This window comes from Ylistrum balloti, unplaced genomic scaffold, assembly GCF_031769215.1.
Source record: "Ylistrum balloti isolate Yb309-2 unplaced genomic scaffold, AGI_CSIRO_Ybal_v1 Utg370152, whole genome shotgun sequence".
NCBI lineage: Eukaryota > Metazoa > Mollusca > Bivalvia > Pectinida > Pectinidae > Ylistrum > Ylistrum balloti.
In genome coordinates this window covers 536,912-556,716 of record NW_026782152.1, presented here as the reverse complement: position 1 = coordinate 556,716, position 19,805 = coordinate 536,912, and the positions used below count along the sequence as shown (strand labels likewise).

Sequence of the window (19,805 nt, the reverse complement as noted above, 5' to 3'; positions counted from 1 at the left end):
AATGCATCGGAGAAGTTTTCCACTTTGGGTTATATTTGATTTTCTTGTGTGATTTGAAGTTGGATGTGTTTGATGATTGTCGATATAGCAGTTGGTTCGCCTTTGTCGTGTTTACATTGATGTGATGTAACATGATTTATTACCGTAAGTTACTTGGAATGACCAAGAGTTTCATTGCGAGTGTTGTCGACAAAGCAGTTCTTATTTTCCATTTATTTTTTCAGCAGGCTCCGTGTAAATTTTTCGTATTGTCACAGACTAAAGTTTTAATTACGACTCTATTAGCATGTTGGTATTTTCTCTGTTGTTTTGCAGTATACTTTAAGAATTAGATTGTAAGTATATGACAAATTAACGTAACAACGAACTTAACATTTACTGATTTAGAGAAGTACATAACACAATATGTTATATACGTCTCTGATACAATTAATCATTTTTGAATCTAGAGAAGATGAGCTCTGTTGAATATTACAAAAATGTACTGACTTCAAGTTGGTGCAGTCGGGAATCGTCGGCACTTCCCGTTAACTTTACGGTGGCCGACGATTTTCTGTCGATAGACTTAAGTAATATAGAGTTCTCTCCCATATATAAATACTGATATCCGGTCCTGCAGCGATGCCGAGTGGTTGACAATTTTCCACGGAAAATACATAGAAAACACAACATTGGAACAACAGGAAAAGGGAAGATTTCAAGATGGATATTGGAAAGGACATAAGCAAGAAAATCAGGGTACGTGCTTCTGATACATGAAATCAGCGTGCATGCTATCTATAATCGGCGCTGAACATCAGAAACGGTCGGTCTTCGAACGTCGGCGATCGTTTGCGTCTACTACTGAAAGGAATGACGTATAATACAGATAGATAAGAAACTTCTTATATTTCTTTGTTAGGCTGTAGCAAAGAAATCCGAGTATGTTACTAAAGCAGTTTTCTAAAAAAAAAAAAAAAAAATGCCTTACAAATCCGTTAAAAATAAACAGTAGTAGAATGCTTACGAATTTTCAAATTGACTGTAACAACATGTTAGACAAATAATTTCTGTCATCTTTGATATTAAAAACCGCAAGGTTGAGCTATTCAAAACTGAAACACCATTCTATGATGTATACCACTTTCAGTCCCAAATATGAAGAAAGTCATCTTTAAATATTTTAGATTAAAATGCATCTAAATTTTCTAATTTTTGTTCTGAAAATGATATTTACTTCTTAGTTTCCGAAAAGTGTTTGTAGATGAAGTTTAGATGACAACATGGAGGGGGCTCGGTGAGAGGGGGACTCCAGTGAACAAACATAAAAGCCAATGCCAGAGAAGTCTCCACTGGTCCTGTTTTTTTTTATCTTTTATACGTCCCTGGCACTACTAAAGCTGATGCTGTTGCTTTTCAGTTGTTTTCTTTTTCTTTGAAGTTAGAAACACAAATGTTCAATGTGTGTAACTTCCAAAAGCAACTACACTACTTGAAAAAATTGAAAACATCCACTGACTTTTGAGGATCCACAGAAAATGGCTAAAATTGTTGTAATTTTGAAACATTATGATTTTGTCACATTGTGTTGTCTATACAAGATAAGCATTTATTATGGAAACACGTAATCTTGCCAAGTAGTTTTAAAGCTATAACTCTGCAGAGGTCATTGAAGATGTGTATTCATGAGAAGCAGGTATATGGTTGTTAATCATTTTATTTACATGGTTAACAGACTTGATTATTCTGTCTTTCTTTCTTTCTTTATTATTATTATTCTTTTCATAACAAACTTCCATTTTACTTGTAAGATTTTTTTTCTCACAGAGTTCAGTACTTATAACACTACTGATGAGCAAATTATGAAAGTTTAAAGATAATGAATGATCTGTATATAATATATCTGGAATTATTTTAAGTGTAAAAAGATATTGAAATTGACTTACAGTTATTTTCCTTTCAGTCCGCAATTAAAGCTAAGCTGATCGAACTTGGAGCTTATGTTGGTAAGAAAATTTGTTAAGTGTATGACAATACTAAGACATGGGAGTTCCATATTCCTGACAAAGTTCTCATTGTAGCTAAAATTTGGGTATTAAAAAAGAATATATTAATGATATTTTTTTTAAACTTTGCAACTAATCTGGAAAGTAGAGGGTAAAAGATGAGATTTGAATGTAAATACACTCTAAATGGTGTAAATGGGAATGCTTCATGACTAGGGCTAATATTTGTTTGCTATGTTTTAGTTACATTGGTATATATGAAACCTTAAGTCATTTTCATTGGTGATATTGTGGAATGAAAAAGTGTGATTGATATCTGATCAAAAAAGTTCTATTGTATTTTAAGTATGTGTGAGCTTGCCATAAAATGCACACTTCATTTTTTTTAAAGTTGAAGTATACACATTATAAGTTGTTTAATAGATTTTCTTATTTTGTAGATGATGAATTGCCAGATTACATCATGGTAATGGTGGCAAATAAGAAAAGTCAGACTCAGATGACTGAAGACCTGGGTCTTTTTCTAAGTTCCAACACAGAAAAATTCACATCTTGGTACGATATGATGCAATTTCAATAATTTTAGTTTACTTATATGTCTGTTGTAAAGATATGTAGTCAAAATTTGAATCATAAAGGTTTCTGTTGGGTATGTAAATTGTTTGTGATAGAGTACGATAGGTAGATATTGCAGATGGAATTTAAAACCTGTGCACATATGAATGATGATATGTTTTTCCTGAAATCCTAAAATGTACCATGATAGCCAAACTATGATAAATCAAATCCTGACTTTTTCTTTATATTTGTTTATTTTTATCCTGACAGGTTGAATGGACTGTTGGATAAACTGCAAACATTGGGAACAGGTATGTTTGTCTTGCTTCTAACTTAATAAAATTTAATAAAAGCATTTCAATCTGACTACAGATCATAATTGTGGAATTAGTAGCAGATAAAAGAATGATCATCATGATGTTTTTGATCTGAGGTTTCATTGAACATGTATAAATTGTGTTTTTCTCCAAAACTTTACCTATTTATTTATATTTTGGTGATTCCATCTCAATATAACGTTGAATTCTTTAACATTTTAGATAAACAGAAAAGTCAAGAGCTAGAGAAATCAGAGACAGAAAGCATGAACCAGCAAAATGTTGTGAAGAAAAAGAAAATTCCCGAAAAGACTGACAAATCTGTCACAGAAAAAACTGTTACAAAGGAAAAAAATGTTACAAAAGGGCCAAAATCTTTTGCTGCAAAAACGCACAAGGCAATCAAAGATGCAAAAAAGATCAAGGGTGATGAAGAATATGTTCCTTTACTTCTTGACAAGTCGGAAACTGGTAAGATTAAGATTGTACAATTGTACAGCATGTTAAAACTATGGCATATATATAAGCACTGAAAGTTATATAAAATAATTTTCTAGTTTCTTGTCCTGTTTTTAACATTTCTTGGGGCTCATATGAATAATTTCAAACAAAAGTATTATATTTTTCTAGCATGTCAGAAATGTGATTAAAATGTCTGACATGCTAATAAATATTAGCCAGTCTAAACGAGATGTAAATTGTTGTAGTGAAATCATATTCTGGGGGTACTGCAACATCAAACTTTCTGAGATTATCATAAAGGTGAATTGATGAATCCAGGATGTATTATAGAAAGTTATATACCAAACTTGCAATTAGCACAAAAAGGATTTAGTGCAATGCCCTATAGTGTCTCTAAGGGACAAGCAAGTAGTCCTTTGATCTATAAGTATACCAAAAATTTTAAAGTATGGTGAAAATATCTTTCCATTTAGATGAATTTAGTGAGGAATTTAAGCCAGAGGAGATCAAGGGTAATAAGAAGACCAGTGAGGTTTCTACACCCAGTACTGGTCAGATAAAGACATCATCCAAAGTCTCACCTACCACAAAAACAAATCCCACGTCAACAGCCAGTGCTGAAGTCAAACCTTCTGTCAAGTCTTCTGGAGACACAACTTACATTCGGTCAGTGATGGTTAAGCCTTCAGTGACTAAACGATTAGGGTCAGTGCACAGCCGAATTGGACAAGTGCCAAAGGCCATGGCAGTACCAGTGAAACGGGCAGCATCAGAAACACAGAGACAGGTAACAGTTGTACTTAGACACAAATCACAGATTAATCTTCAAGGATATATAGAAAGCATAGAACTAGTTGTAGACATGCTAGAAGGAAATCTTGTAATATGTCTTCATTTGTGTAACACATATCATAGCAATATGTAAATGTTTAATCGATGATATCAGTTTTTTTCAGTATTTGATGTTAAAGCCACTGTACAGTGTTGTGTATTTGGCTAGGTGTCTCCAGTAAAGCGAAAGCAGCCTATGTCAGTTGTGGGGAATGTCAAGCGAAAGTTTACTGAGTTTGAGGAGGAAGAATATGATCCCTACAATCCTGCTGTGGGTAGTGTGGCCAGTGTTATTAGAGTCACAGACAGAAAGTGAGTATAACAAGAATTTTGAATGTAACTTTAGTAGGAAGTATTTGCCTACTTGAGTCATGTACATGATAAGTGTTTTAAATAACACTTTTGATATTGAATTGTATAACAGGAGAGGGCAATACTTTGACTCAGCTGTAAGACATGATTGTGGCACCTGCAATCTCTAGACTGACACTATCCAATTATATACTGGGCGACATTCATTCTAATTTATCTACTGGACAAAATTTAATTTGAGCTCTGGACTGATAGTATTTAATTGATCTTTTGGAAAACTTTCAATCTTAGCTCTAGACTGACACTCTATTCACTTTATCTGCATGCATACTTTCAATCTGAAATCTAGATTAGCACACTATGCACTTCATCTACTTGATATATTGTAATGTAGATTAGTTATTACTGCAGATTGTTGTCTTCATTAGTGTTTTATAGATATGATCCTGGTTTGATACCAGTAAAGTATACATATTTTATGTTTACAGGTCCAGTGTGCCAGCAGCTCTACAGGCAAACAAATCCCTTCTAGTCAAAGCAGTCAGTGCAGCAGAAAAGTCTGTATCGTCCAAAATGCAGGAAATACTCCAAGAACGGAAATTATATAGTGAGAAAGGTAGAGGTTCTAAAGAAATAATTTCTTTTCATATTTTTTTCAAGTTTAAATGAAAATAGCATGGAAGTCATAGCAATAAGGATGTTAGAATATTAAGTAACTTTGTTTACCTGTTGTCAAACCGTTTTGATGTACTTAATCATGGTAGATTAGATCTGAGGACAAGATATGAATCAGTCCGTTCATATATACTAACAAATAAGCTGAAAGGCAGTTATGCACTCTTAGTGTATACGTCAAAAGATACCAAAATGGTATTTAACTTTTATGTTACAGGTAAAAATTTTATAGTGAATATTTGATTTTATTAAAAAAAATTATTAAAATCTGTTCTTATCAAGATCACAGAACTATCTGCAACATCAGAACACTTAAAAGTTTAGAGATCTGCGTTTGTCAACATATAAGCTGCTTGAAATATGCAGGTTTCATGAGCTTCTTTTCAAATGTCTTGGTGTGTCTCGTTTGTGTGAATAATATCAAATTACAGGGGAAACAAATTAAAACTAAAATGAATATAAGTAACTCTCTACAAACATACTTGATTGTCTTCATTACATTGATTAATAAAAAGATTTATGCAAAATGTAAACACTGAAAATGATTTTTTTTTAATGATGGGTACTCGGACAAAAAGCCTGTCAACAGCATCATGGAAACAATTGTTTCATTCAACACAACTTGGAAATTAGAATGTAGCAAAAGTAAAGTGTCCAAATATGTATACATTGCTTTATTTGACATAGCTCTTTAAACATGGCGAGTAGCCACAGATCTGTGATATTCACTGGAATTGTTAGATATTTCTATTCTAGACACACACAAAACTTTCAGGCTTGGGCAAAACCTGAGAAAAATTAAATAGATATTTTATTCATGCCTTTTTATTTCATTCTTTGATGGCATTATCACCAGAGGATTACCTGGATTTACTGTTGTAAATCTATTTCAGAGAGTGCTACTGTGCAACCATTCCAAAGGACATCTCGGTCTAACAGTGGGCCTGGAGACAGTGTACCCCACATAAGTAAAACTGCAGGAGTGATCCCTGTCAAATCTAGGACTGGACCTCAGAAACACAGGAGTAGGGAGGTGGCAAGTCCTGTGGCCAAGGTGGCTGGAGGAGTCAAAAGTAGGGTAGGGGTTCGGGCATTGCCACGCCAGAGTGAGGCTCACATGGACATGGTCAGCCCAATGAAAGTAACATTAAGCAGTGGATTTAAGCCTAAGTCTAATTTACAGCTGGTGTCTCAGGCATCGAGAGAGAAGAGAATGTTCAGAGATCTGAGATACACCATTGAAAATGACACAGAAAAAGTCAAGAAAGTACCAGGTAATACTTTTAATGCTTTTTGGTTTCTTGTTAGGATGACTTAAGTTCTAATTGATATTGAGAGTTTGTAGCTGTTAAGTGGTCTGACCAAAATTTAACCTGTTGGTGATTACTACTTCCATAGCAACTGTTACAAACTTGCTGTATTCATCTGACAATAAGTACCAAAGACACAAAAACCTAGGTGGTTGTCATGCTTTGTCTACTTGCTGGGTAGGTGGTGTGATATCAATCCTGTCCCACTGTTATTATCATCTTGAGCTAATAGAAAAGGATTGTTTTTTTTCAAGTTGTTGATTTGAATAAACACAGAATCTTTGCAGATATTTAAACATAGTGAAGGAAAAGAAATGCATGATCAGCAAAACAAACTCTATTTTAAGTTGTCTTGGATTTGAATGCTCAGTCATTGTTCGCTGGTAAAAACATAACAGACATTCAATACTAAAAGCAACAGTTACTCTTTGATTTCAAAATCAACGGAAAAATGAACATAACAGGCTGATTGCTGCTGTATGATGTGCTGTTAAGTTGTAGCTAGTGTGATTATCATTAAACTGTGAACAAAAAAGTAAAATCTTCTCTCTGAAAATAAAAAAAAATGAAATGTAAAGAGTAGAAAAAGATTATTGCATATCGATAACAAAATATTTGGTTTTCTGAAGTGAATTGTTTTTCTTTTTATACAGTGTAGATTGTTGAAAGGAGATAAAAAGATTCTTTAATTTGTGTAATGAAAAGCACAAAACTCAGGTGGTTGGCACATATTGCTTACTCGCCTGGTAGCTGGTGCAATATAAACCCTCTCCTACTGCCTGGTGAAGTTTCTTTGCAAATATCACAAGGTGATAGAAAAGGTACATACAATACATACTCCTCACTTTTTGCAAAGGATCATCTATATTCCGAAATGAGAAATCTATAGTAAGGATGTTATATTTTCTTTTTACGCTGTTTTAAGTGAATATGTGTGTACCTGCCAAATCATTCTCTGTGTGTATGTTCAGTCAGCTATGGAAGGTTGTGCACACTTTCCCACCTGTACATCATCCTGTGTGGGTATTTTCAGTCAGCTATGGAAGGTTGTGCACACTTTTCCACCTGTTTATCATCCTGTGTGGGTATGTTCAGTCAGCTATAGAAGGTTGTGCACACTTTCCCACCTGTTCATCATCATGTGTGGGTATGTTGAGTCAGCTATGGGAGGTTGTGCACACTTTCCCACCTGTACATCATCCTGTGTGGGTATGTTCAGTCAGCTATAGAAGGTTGTGCACACTTTCCCACCTGTTCATCATCATGTGTGGGTATTTTCAGTCAGCTATGGAAGGTTGTGCACACTTTTCCACCTGTTTATCATCCTGTGTGGGTATGTTCAGTCAACTATTGAAGGTTGTGCACACTTTTCCACCTGTTCATCATCATGTGTGGGTATGTTGAGTCAGCAATAGAAGGTTGTGCACACTTTCCCACCTGTACATCATCCTGTGTGGGTATTTTCAGTCAGCAATAGAAGGTTGTGCACACTTTTCCACCTGTTTACCATCCTGTGTGGGTATGTTCAGTCAACTATTGAAGGTTGTGCACACTTTCCCACCTGTACATCATCCTGTGTGGGTATTTTCAGTCAGCAATAGAAGGTTGTGCACACTTTTCCACCTGTTTATCATCCTGTGTGGGTATGTTCAGTCAACTATTGAAGGTTGTGCACACTTTTCCACCTGTTCATCATCATGTGTGGGTATGTTGAGTCAGCAATGGGAGGTTGTGCACACTTTTCCACCTGTACAACCCCTTCAAAAGCTAAGCTGGCTATCGGACAGACTTAGAATGTTTATAAGTGTTTTATCGAGTTAGTGTAATTACTTCTAAACTAACAGAATTCCATAATTCAGGATGTTAAAGGGCTACAGCACTGCACAAAGACTGACTTTCGCTAAAACAGGCATGGTGTCACAGGTTCAGACTTTATAAAATGACCTCAAATCTCCTAGTACCCAACTAGCAACTCAGTTAGGAACTGTCTGCATGATGCTGTGTTAAGGCCAGGTATACCAGCCATATGAGTTACTATTACTGCCTACAAGGTTTGAGACTAATGAGTGACTGAGAAGTATCTACAGCAAGAGATTATTCAAAAAATGTATTGGCCATTCCACTCACTAAATCTAAATTCCTCTGAGCATTGTGGGAAATGGTGTAGACAGCTCTATGCAAGTGACATTCAGGCAAGAGCTGGGACCTGCTTTGGTAGCTTACTGGAATGCCATCTCACAAAATCTGATAAAAAAAATTCATTCATGACATGCCCAAAAAGAAAAGAAATCCTTAGCAAAGTGCGATTGGTATATGTATATATAACTTTTCAAAATGTCTTACACAAAGTTGATGTTGTTATAATTACGTTGAAACTACTACATACTCTACACATGCATAATGCACACGTGTAATTATTTTCCATCTGAATCATAATTAAGCTTTCTAGTAGTAGGTAAGAATAAATACTTGATAGACTGCAATCTGTTTTAGTAAAAATTACTCTGTTTAATAAACATGAAAATATATTCGGTAATTCAATATAAGCACAAAACTCAGGTGGTTGTCATGTGTTGCCTACTCTCCTGGTAGCTGGTGCGATATAAACCCTGTGCCCTTGTCTGGTTATGTTTGATCATAATTATCTTCAGACAATGGAAAAGGAACATTCTACTAGTAATGAATACTGTTTCCAGGGATCAAATTATTCTTATATGATAAATATTTAAAAAATTGATATTGTATGATTAGATAAGATGATCGATAAGCTGCACAAAACTGAGATAGTTTCATAGAATATCTTATTGAAATGTACAACAGAAATCCTGTCTTATTGACAGACAAAACAAGTATTGCATTTTCTGCTCACATGTAGATTGGCACCATATTCACTGATAGAAAAACACCCTGGAAAGGCCATTTGTTGTATATTGAAGACTGCCTAAAATTACCAATTGAAGAATGAGCAAATTTCCCAAAATCACTTTTCAAAACATAGATATAAGTGTCCATTACCTGGTAATTACTGATGAAAAATGACAATTTTTACCTTTATTGTACATATACATAAATAGAGGAAAGTGTATAAAACAATATGAAAAGTGACATGAATGAAGCACAAAACTCAGGTGGTTGTCACATATTGTCTACTTTCCTGGTAGCTGGTGCGATATAAACCCAATATTCCTGTCTGGTTTAATTTGATTTTAATTATCATTGGGCAATGGAAAAGGAACATTCTATTTAAATGAAAAGTAGGAAGAACGATACCTTTTTTTTCAGGGATCAAATTTTCCTATGATAACGACAATCAATGTTATATGTTTGAAAAGATATAATCTGATTAGAAGCACAAAACTCAGGTGGTTGTCATGTGTTGCCTACTCTCCTGGTAGCTGGTGCAATATAAACCCTGTGCCCTTGTCTGGTTATGTTTGATCATAATTATCTTCGGACAATGGAAAAGGAACATTCTACTAGTAATGAATACTATTTTTCAGGGATCAAATTATTCTAATGTGATAATATGATAAAAAAATTGATATTGTATGATTTGATAGATAATTGACAAGATGCACAAACTGAGGTAGTTTTCATATTGTAACTTCTTGAAAGGTAGCTTGGGCAACAGAAATCCTGTGTTATTGGCGGGTGAAAATAAGGTGTCTTTATCAATAAATGATTGTGAAAAAAAACATCAACAATTATTTTGTTAGGTTCTGAATACTGGGTATGAAAGGATAGAAACACAGTATACTTTGCCCTCATTTTATGGTAAAGCACTGAGTACTCTGGGGTTAATTTTAATTCAGAAGACAAAAACATGCTATGTAAGATGTGAAATAATGTATTGTCTAGACATATAAGGGATTACACAATATTGGTGTTTGGAAACAGATTGTATCCGAACAAGAGCGACCTAGTTTTTATGATCATAGTGATGGATAGAAGCAGACAAGTCTCAAAATACTTGGTCAAATTTCACTGCGGTCTGGGAAAGGAAGATTATCAAATTTTTTGAAAAGGCAAAAGATTAAAACAATAATCAATTCCTTTCCTAGTAGCTGATGCTTTTAAATTCAGATCAGGTGATTGAGAGTAAATGTGCAAATTTATTTTTCCTGCAAAAATAAAGAAATAACATATTGACAGTTGTTATATGGAAAGTTAATTGATGTGACATGACACTATCAGATTTCTGCATGTATGAAATGAAGGGTTATAATGTAGAAAGAAAGAAGTCGATGATTTGTACAGTGAAAAGCACAAAACTCAGGTGGTTGTCAGATATTGCCTACTTGCCTGGTAGCTGGTGCGATATAAACCCTATGCCCTCATCTGGTTAAGTTTGGCTGTAATTGTTGGCAGATGATAGAAAAGGAACATGTATTTATAAGTTATTTCAAACATCTTATACATTGATAAAACTAGTATGTCATAAGTATAATGATAAGCTTTCTGAGATAACAAATAAAACTCCATTTTCAACACATGATGAAAAGACAATCTGGAATGGGGTTTACATTGAAGAATGAGCAAAATTTCCATGTTACTAGTTTTTATTTTTCAAACATATATATGTCTTACTTTTCATTGTACATGTCCATTAATAGAGGAAAGTGTATCAAACAATATGAAAATTGACAGGAATGAAGCACAAAACTCAGGTAGTTGTCACATATTGTCTACTTTCCTGGTAGCTGGTGCGATATAAACCCTACATTCTTGTCTGGTTTAATTTGATTTTAATTATCATTGGACAATGGAAGAGGAACATGCTTCTTAAATGAATAACAGGAAGAACAATTAACTGTTTTTCAGGGATCAACTTTCCCTATGATAACAAAAATTAATGTTTTATGTCTGGAAAAGATATTATCTGATTAGAAGCACAAAACTCAGGTGGTTGTCATGTGTTGCCTACTCTCCTGGTAGCTGGTGCGATATAAACCCTGTGCTCTCGTCTGGTTAAGTTCGATCATAATTATCTTCGGACAATGGAAAAGGAACATTCTACTAGTAATGAATACTGTTTTTGAGGGATCAAATTATTCTAATGTGATAATATGATAAAAAATTGATTTTGTATGATTTGATAAATTAATGTTTTATGTTTGAAAAGATATCTGATTAGTAGCACAAAACTCAGGTGGTTGTCATGTGTTGCCTACTTGCCTGGTAGCTGGTGCGATATAAAACCTGTGTTCTCAGTTGGTGAAGTTTGCTCATAATGATCATTGAATGATGAAACAGGAACACCTGCCTATAAGTATCTAATCATTTCATGTGAAGGAATTTATAGATATAATGACTTGTTTCATTTTGGTTGTAATACAAGGGTTGGGTAGTTTGCGAATGATACTGCATTCTTATCACATGTTAGGATTGCACCTCAAAATATTCATGGATGCAGATCTGTGCTAATTAACAGTGGAATGGGGAAAAGGAAACGGTAATAGTTATCTGAAATATAAAATATAAATGAAAAAATTTATAAAAAAATTATACAAGGAATGCTTTAAATTGGTAAGCACCTTCATCAACAGCACCTGTCATATAAGTTTATATCAAGTATTGTCATGTTCTTGGATTTAAGTAATCTCAAAATCTCCAATGTTCAATTCAGGAGAAATGTATGTTAGGGATTTTTAGCCAGCCATCATCAGAATTGAAGGTGTCCATTGTTCCCTAGTTGTGCCCTTGTAGTTTTAGGACTTATCTGATGTCAAAATGGCTAACAGATTGCCATCAAGGAGTTTGACAACAAAAGTTTATTTCCATAGCTTAAAAAAAGCAGGGAATGGATTTTTCTCAGATGTCATATATTGGTTCCCCATGTTTTGCACTTTTAACTGTTAGACTGAAATAAAATGGCTGATTATAAGATAAATACCCCTGTCAATACAACGTATTAGTGGTAGGAAATAAAGAGGATTGAATGGAAAGTACATACAAAGAACCAATAAAGACCATACTATAGTGGGCACCAAGATACCTCTGGGATCTCTTATTCTATTTTGTATTATGTCCAGTGACTATGATTTGATGAACATGATTCTCAGAGGGAGACAGGGTACTTCTTGCTTGCATCGCAATATGCAAAGGTATCTTTGTGATTCAATAAAATAATGGATAGAAAGCACAAAACTCAGGTGGTTGTCATGTGTTGCCTACTCTCCTGGTAGCTGGTGCGATATAAACCCTGTACACTTGTCTGGTTTAATTTGTTTTTAATTAACAGTAGACAGTGGAAAAGGAACATGCTACTTTAATAAATAATAGGAAGAACAATGCACTGTTTTTCAGGGATCAAATTTTCCTATGGTAAAGAAAATTAATGTTGTATGTTTGAGAAGATATCTGATTAGAAGCACAAAACTCAGGTGGTTGTCATGTGTTGCCTACTCTCCTGGTAGCTGGTGCGATATGAACCCTATCCAACCGCCTGGTGAAGTTTACTTATACTTACCTCCAGACGATGGGAAAGGAACACTATATATTAGTTATGTGTAATGAAAAAGAATGTATGTTTATGGTGATCCTACAAATTGTCTGTACTGACCTCATCATCTCTTACTCAGGTTCTTTATGTCCTCGGATTGAAATATTGAGGGGGTATTGTTTTTGTGCTGTGTGTTGTCAAATTTAACCTTGCCCATAACTATTACACCATAAGAGATACGGCTTTTATATTTGGCATGTGTGTTCCTTGTGACAAGACCTTTCTGGTGGTTCCAACATTTTTCACTATGTGATTTTGATATACATTTGAAAGTTTAAAAAAAATCATTACCACAATGAAGACGTAAGTGTTTTACAACTAGTGCATGTAAATAGCACATGTGTTACACAGTACAGATTTTTGGTCTGAACAAATTTTGTTGCACCCAGGGGCATAGTGTTTCCTTAACACTTTATTTTGTTTGTTGTTAACACAAAAGACAAAGCTTATAACATATGTTCTGTATGAGTTTTGCTGATTAGTAATTTTACTGTGTGTTACAGAAGTAGCTCGCGTCCCGCCAGTGATGGACAGTCGACGGGTCCAATGTGTACCTGTGCAAGAGGAGACTGGAGTAGAAAGCGAGGAAAAGGAAGAAACATTAACTAACTCAGACGAAGAAATCTTTGTAGGGAAAGTTGGAATAACTTCAGAGGATGAAGCTGAGGAGTATGAGAGCAATCCAGATGTGGTTGCAGATCAGAATGTAGAAGAAAATGGCAATATCATTGGTAATACAGACATGTCTCAGGTTGTTGACGAGGATAACGATGACCTTGATCTGTTAGTGGAGGAAGTGGAATATACGACAGAACCTGTTGATAGGGGCCAAGTGGACAAAAGAAGGTTTATACAACAGAGGTTTGTATTTAGCAGCAGTTGATTCCTGTATCTCAGTATAGAATTAATTGCAAAAAATTGATGCTTTGAGATAGATGAACTGAATTGGGTTGTGTTGTAAATCTGCAAATAAAACCTTTACATATAGTAGAAAAAAAGATATTGTTTTTAGTATCCGTTAAAAAATGGACGTAGATCATGTTTTTGTCCAACATAGCAAAATTGTGGTTGCAGTAGAGACAGTGACTTCTTATCATCAAATGCTGTAAATCTATGTATAAAAGCTGTACTAAGAATGTGGTCTAAGAAACTTACAAAAATATCTTTATTCAGTTGGTAGTGGTTTGAAAAAAAATCCTGTTTGTTTTGCCTGTTGTAGAACTGCACCAGAAATGGCTAGCAATACAAAGTTTATAGTGACACTGGATGGTGTAGATCATGATAAGTACGAGATAGCGATGGAAAAATTGGATGAGGAGTCTGATATGGTTACTCAGGGTATGGCAGAACAGTCTGTGAACGTCGTACAACGTGTGAACCCAATTTTATCAAACGTCTACAAACAAAAGCTAGTCACACCTCCACAAGTGAACCTTGTGGCAACAAAAAAGCCAGAGTCAAGACCTCCTGCAATAGGGCCAATTTCTATCAACCTCCACGACACAGATGGTCAGTATCTCAGATTGTAAATAGATGTTTTACAGGAAATGCATGATTCTATACATTTTATTTTAAATTCTTTAGATCTGCCCTACTGACAAGTAAATATCGATTTGATTTTTATAATAATCTGTGCATGATTTAAACAGAGGAAGAAGAGATGGAAGTTGAAGATGCTGAAGATAGCCCATTGAAGAAAGCTAAGATGACAGAGAGATGTAGATTCTGGCCAGCCTGTGTGAATGGTAATGCCTGCACCTATCATCATCCTACTGTTCCTTGCAAGTAAGTACAGTTATCAGGTTTTATTGGACTTACTTGTTTTTGTGCTCAGCCCATAGACAGAAATGAGTTTTAACAGAATAATTGGACATACCTTTACCACATGAAGAGTGTCATTAATCATAACACGATTCTTGTTTATTTACAGAATGTTTCCACAGTGCAAATTTGGTGACCGGTGTTTGTTTATTCATCCGAATTGTAAGTTTGATGCAAAGTGTACACGAAAAGACTGTCCTTATACCCACGCTAGTAAACGAGGTACCATTGCCACCACAGTTATACAAAAAAGTAAGTACAATGTATCAAGAAATATTTTCTTTGTGACTTTTTCTTTTTCAAAATAAAAGTACACTTTTTACTTTGTGCTAATCCTTCTTTTTTTGTGTGTGCGAACCTTTTCAAATAAATGTTAAAAATAATGCTAGCTGTTTATCCTTAATCAGTTATAGATATGTAGACCCAAGCTTTTCTGTTTTTATGACAAAAAAAACCGTGATCACTCTTCAGCAGATTAAAAATTCAATATAATGTTCCATGAATTCTTTTTATTTTTTTTCCTCTTTCTCTCTCTGTTTTTTCCTCTTTCTCTCTCTGTTTTTTCCTCTTTCTCTCTGTTTTTTCCTCTTTCTCTCTCTGTTTTTTCCTCTTTCTCTCTCTGTTTTTTCCTCTTTCTCTCTGTTTTTTCCTCTTTCTCTCTCTGTTTTTTCCTCTTTCTCTCTGTTTTTTCCTCTTTCTCTCTCTCTGTTTTTTCCTCTTTCTCTGTTTTTTCCTCTTTCTCTCTCTGTTTTTCCTCTTTCTCTCTCTGTTTTTTCCTCTTTCTCTCTCTGTTTTTTCCTCTTTCTCTCTCTGTTTTTTCCTCTTTCTCTCTCTGTTTTTTCCTCTTTCTCTCTATTTTTTCCACTTTCTCTCTCTGTTTTTTCCTCAGTCTCTAATCATGATATCTGCTTGAGTATATGGAAAATTTGTAACCATTCTGTTGTAGTTGTTCCAGTAGCCATTCCTGCACCAGGTCCCACTCCAATTCGTCCAACATACATGCCAAAGATGCCATCTACATCTGCAGTCACTTGTAAATTTTATCCTAACTGTAAAAACATGTCCTGTCCATTTCCTCATCCAACAGTGAGTATATCAATTACAGCATCCTAGTAATTCTTCTTGAGGCATGAAAACCTTTGATCATTTGGTCATCATATAGTATATTTAACTATTTTATTATTTACAAATTTTGTCATAAGACTTATGCTATTTGATTTCAAATTTATAATGATAGAATTAATTGTAAGATGTTGTCATGTAATGAAACTGATAGAAGTTGTCAATAACATGTATATTGTGTTTGTTAGATTTCTATTCTTTTTGTTTAGAACAAATACCTAAAGTATAATTGTGACTATAAGTTGTTGTCATGATTTTAGCCTTGTAGATTTGGTATGTCCTGTATGAAGAAGGCTCAGTGTGCTTTCTATCATCCTGCACTTCCAACTAAAGACAAGCTTAAATGGACAGCCTGTAAAACATCAGATGACCATATAAGGTGGGTTCTGTTCTCAAGAAATTTATTATGTTTTCTTTTGGTAAATATTGAGTGTTCAGTAACAAATTGTTGCTTTTTCCTGATTTCACAATTTAGGATGTAACAAAGTATGTATCAAAAGGTTTCCATAAGAGATTGTGTTGTGATAAGCATTTTCCTTTTCATCTTAAATCATATCACACCCCTTTTTGCACATCAGTCACAGGGAAAATGTGTTGGTATATTTGGCTTCAAAATGAATGCTAATTTAGCTTGTTAGAAATAAAATGGCCTTGAAATATGTGATTCCCCAATTGAAGCTACCAATATCCCCTAGTTGTGTGCTAATAATAGTGCACACTAGTCATTTTCACTGATTTAAGACCAATGAAATTATAGTGTTAATTACACTTTATCATTACAGTGAAAGAAGATTTGATTCACCAGCAGTAGACAAACAGTTTCCCACAAAGATCAGATAACCACTGCCATAAAAGAAAACTGAAGTTATTTATTGGAAAAGGCCAAGAATGGAGTTAGGAATTTTATTGTTTAAGTCATACAAAGGCAGCTGACTGGTACTTCTTCACTGTGGATGTATAGTGTGAACTGTCCAGCTGTAACTCTTAGTATTATTAAACCTGAAAATATCTGTGAACTTCAGACTTACTGGAAATAAAGTCTGTTATTGTTGAAACTCAAGATAAACTTAGGATTTCAGACTAACTGGATTCAACAAATAATTATTTTATTGTTACAACTGGAGATCAACTGTTAACTTCAGACAAACTGGATTCAGAGTCAACTAATTGTTTGAAATTGAGATAGGATGCTTACTTTACACAGTGTACTAGTACAGCACTCTCACGTAAGAAATTAGAACCTTAAAGGAGGAGCCATTGTCCTTGGTGTGTTGCCGTTGACTTTTAAGTGCAAAATTAATGTATCTAGTCGAACTTAGACCGTTAAATTAACTTGATATAGCATTATGATTTGAAGGGTAAAATCTGATTTGTTTCAATGTTGTCAACAATTTCAGTTCCACAAATGCATTATTTTTCATTATCTTGACAGCAAATTCAAAGGACATGGGAATATCACACAATGTATGACTCTGATAACAAAGGCACCTCTGATATCTTAAGCACAAATTTGAGAAGACATCATAGTGTCTTTATATAAAACAGGGACACAGCTATTAAATCAACACCACACAGCAATAGATCTTTTACTTGTCATAGGACTTAGTTGGTTTTTTAACCGTTGACTTTGACTGTATCTTTATGTAATTGTTATGTTATTGATCGGCTTAACATGTCAGTAGCTTGATTTTTTTCCTCTGATATTAGAACTTTTAATATTTCTTAATTCGATGGTTTTCAATAATGATTGAACTTAATTATGCCAAATTTTGAATGTTGTTTGGTCTAGTAATTGATTATTTTTTTACCATTGAATGTTTCGATAAACATCCAGAACACATCAGTGGAAAAATTCAAAATTGATAAAGCTGGGGTTAAATATGAACAAAGGAAATGGTTATTTGGTCTTGAAGGGGAAAATTATGAAAAAGACACCAATCTGGAACCTCTTACCTTTATCAAAGTGTTGTCTTGTAAAGCTTTCCTGTATTCATATTTTGCCTTGCTTTATTGTTTTAGAAAAGAAGTACTCGTTTGCTGTGTCTTTACTTGTATTTTTGTTAAATACAGTTATTGTAAAGGCTTTTATGTTGTTCTGTCATGGCAAAAAACTCATAAGTAATTGTAAAACTTATCTACATTCTTGAAAATTGAAAATTTTACTAGAGAGAGATAGAATATTATTTCTTTATGTCTACAATACATCATGAAAACATCATAAATCCAGGAAATGTTTGCTTTTAGCTAGAATTTAGTTCAGTATTGATGAGGTGAAAAATCTTGTATGTTCATGTACCCATTTATCGTGTGTCATCTTTGAAGTTTTAACATCTTTGACATGGGTAATGTCATTCTTGTATTTTGAATCAGAGATCCTATGTGCAGGATCAGACTAGTCAGCTTGTAACCTCTGTAAGGTGTTGTGCACAACAGTTTGATTTTGTAAAAACATGATCCAGTGTTACAGTTTATTTTGAAGATGTAGGCTTCATTGTGCTTTTTATTATTTCTAGTTGCATTTCAATGCCATTTTGATATTAAGTCTGTGACAGTGTAAAAATGAACTTTGAAATTGAAAAAATCATTTCAAGTTATTATTGCGAGAGTTAAGCAATTGATTAAAGTTGGCCCCACTTTATGATATATAGTGTTAAATGTTTTTATATGACATGTTGGTGTAATATCAAATTTGTCTGGTACATTCTTGTCAAACATGAAAATGAAATAATGGTGCTGATATGTCAATAGAGGCTTATCTAATGTTTGTTGAGAATAAGCATTGATATTGTATGAAAAGAAGAACACTCAAATTCAACAGTAAACAGATTGCTGAAATTTCATTTCGTTGTATTCTTCCTGGAGACGTCAATTTGCTCAGAGTGCATAAGGAAAGGGTTTAGATATGTTGCTAGAACACAGGATAATTTACCTGTGATGTATATAGTTCTGCGTACATGATGAATATCTTGTCACTGAAACTTTGGTTTAGCATTTTTCATTCATGTTAATGGAGCTTTGGATAACATAACAAAGGCTATATGAACAGCTGTACAGGTAATTAACACCAGACATTGGTTCTACTGAAAAATATTTTTTTCATTTTTTTTTTGTTCAGTAGAAAACTTATGGATTCATATATTCTCATGTTTCTTGCAAAACTGTCAGGCATTCTTATACCTTTTTATGCTCTTCATCTTGAAAGTAAACAGGAGAGTTTTGAATTGAAGCATATATATTTATTGATAAAAATAAAATATCAGTACAATTGTATCACAGTTTTAAGCAGTTTGTTTTAAACACAAATTGTTCATTTGTATATAATCTCGAGGAATGGATTTTTATAGTTTAAAACATAGGCACTATTGCTGATTAATCTAGGGCTTAGAAAATGCTAATTGGTCTCCTCTGCAGCTGATTAGAACAATCAGAAGCCCTCCGACTACTCATCTTATATTGCATATTTTGCAGAACACATAGACATATTTAACATTATTAAACAAATCATTTCATAAAATTGATTACCATTTCAGAAACAGGAAAAATTTACATGTAAAAAAGTGACATATAGTGCAATTATGTAAATCATATCAAAGCTTGCAAAAGATTACTTCCATCATGATAATTCAATCTACAAATTCAAATTACAACCGAACGATACAAAGACTTTTTCACGCAGGAATTCAGAATATTCAAACATATTTAACTGTTAGTTATCTACAAGAGATATAAGTTTTAAGATGGTACAAAAGACACAAGTTAATAGCACCTTTGAATACAAATTTAGAGTTAGATACAGTTGAGCCAAAAAATGAATTAAACAACATGCACATTATACAGCTCTGTAGTCCTTCTAGGACTTGTAATTGATGCCAAGGACCTAAATTTTCAAACATGTATGTCAACTGAGGAA

The 19,805-nt window shown here is 33.9% G+C and overlaps 1 protein-coding gene across 1 annotated transcript; it reads left to right on the top strand.

Annotated features, from left to right (window-relative positions):
- The first annotated feature begins 635 nt into the window (after positions 1-635).
- Positions 636-19,147, top strand: LOC132550803 (zinc finger CCCH domain-containing protein 14-like). Its single transcript, XM_060214892.1, has 16 exons — positions 636-738; positions 1,943-1,985; positions 2,426-2,540; positions 2,814-2,854; positions 3,083-3,331; positions 3,796-4,109; positions 4,323-4,465; positions 4,954-5,081; positions 6,034-6,414; positions 13,456-13,813; positions 14,172-14,461; positions 14,602-14,737; positions 14,883-15,025; positions 15,720-15,859; positions 16,156-16,274; positions 16,678-19,147. The coding sequence occupies exons 1-16, from the start codon at positions 703-705 to the stop codon at positions 16,733-16,735; spliced, it is 2,694 nt and encodes an 897-aa protein (XP_060070875.1). The 5' UTR covers positions 636-702; the 3' UTR covers positions 16,736-19,147.
- Positions 19,148-19,805: the final 658 nt, after the last annotated feature.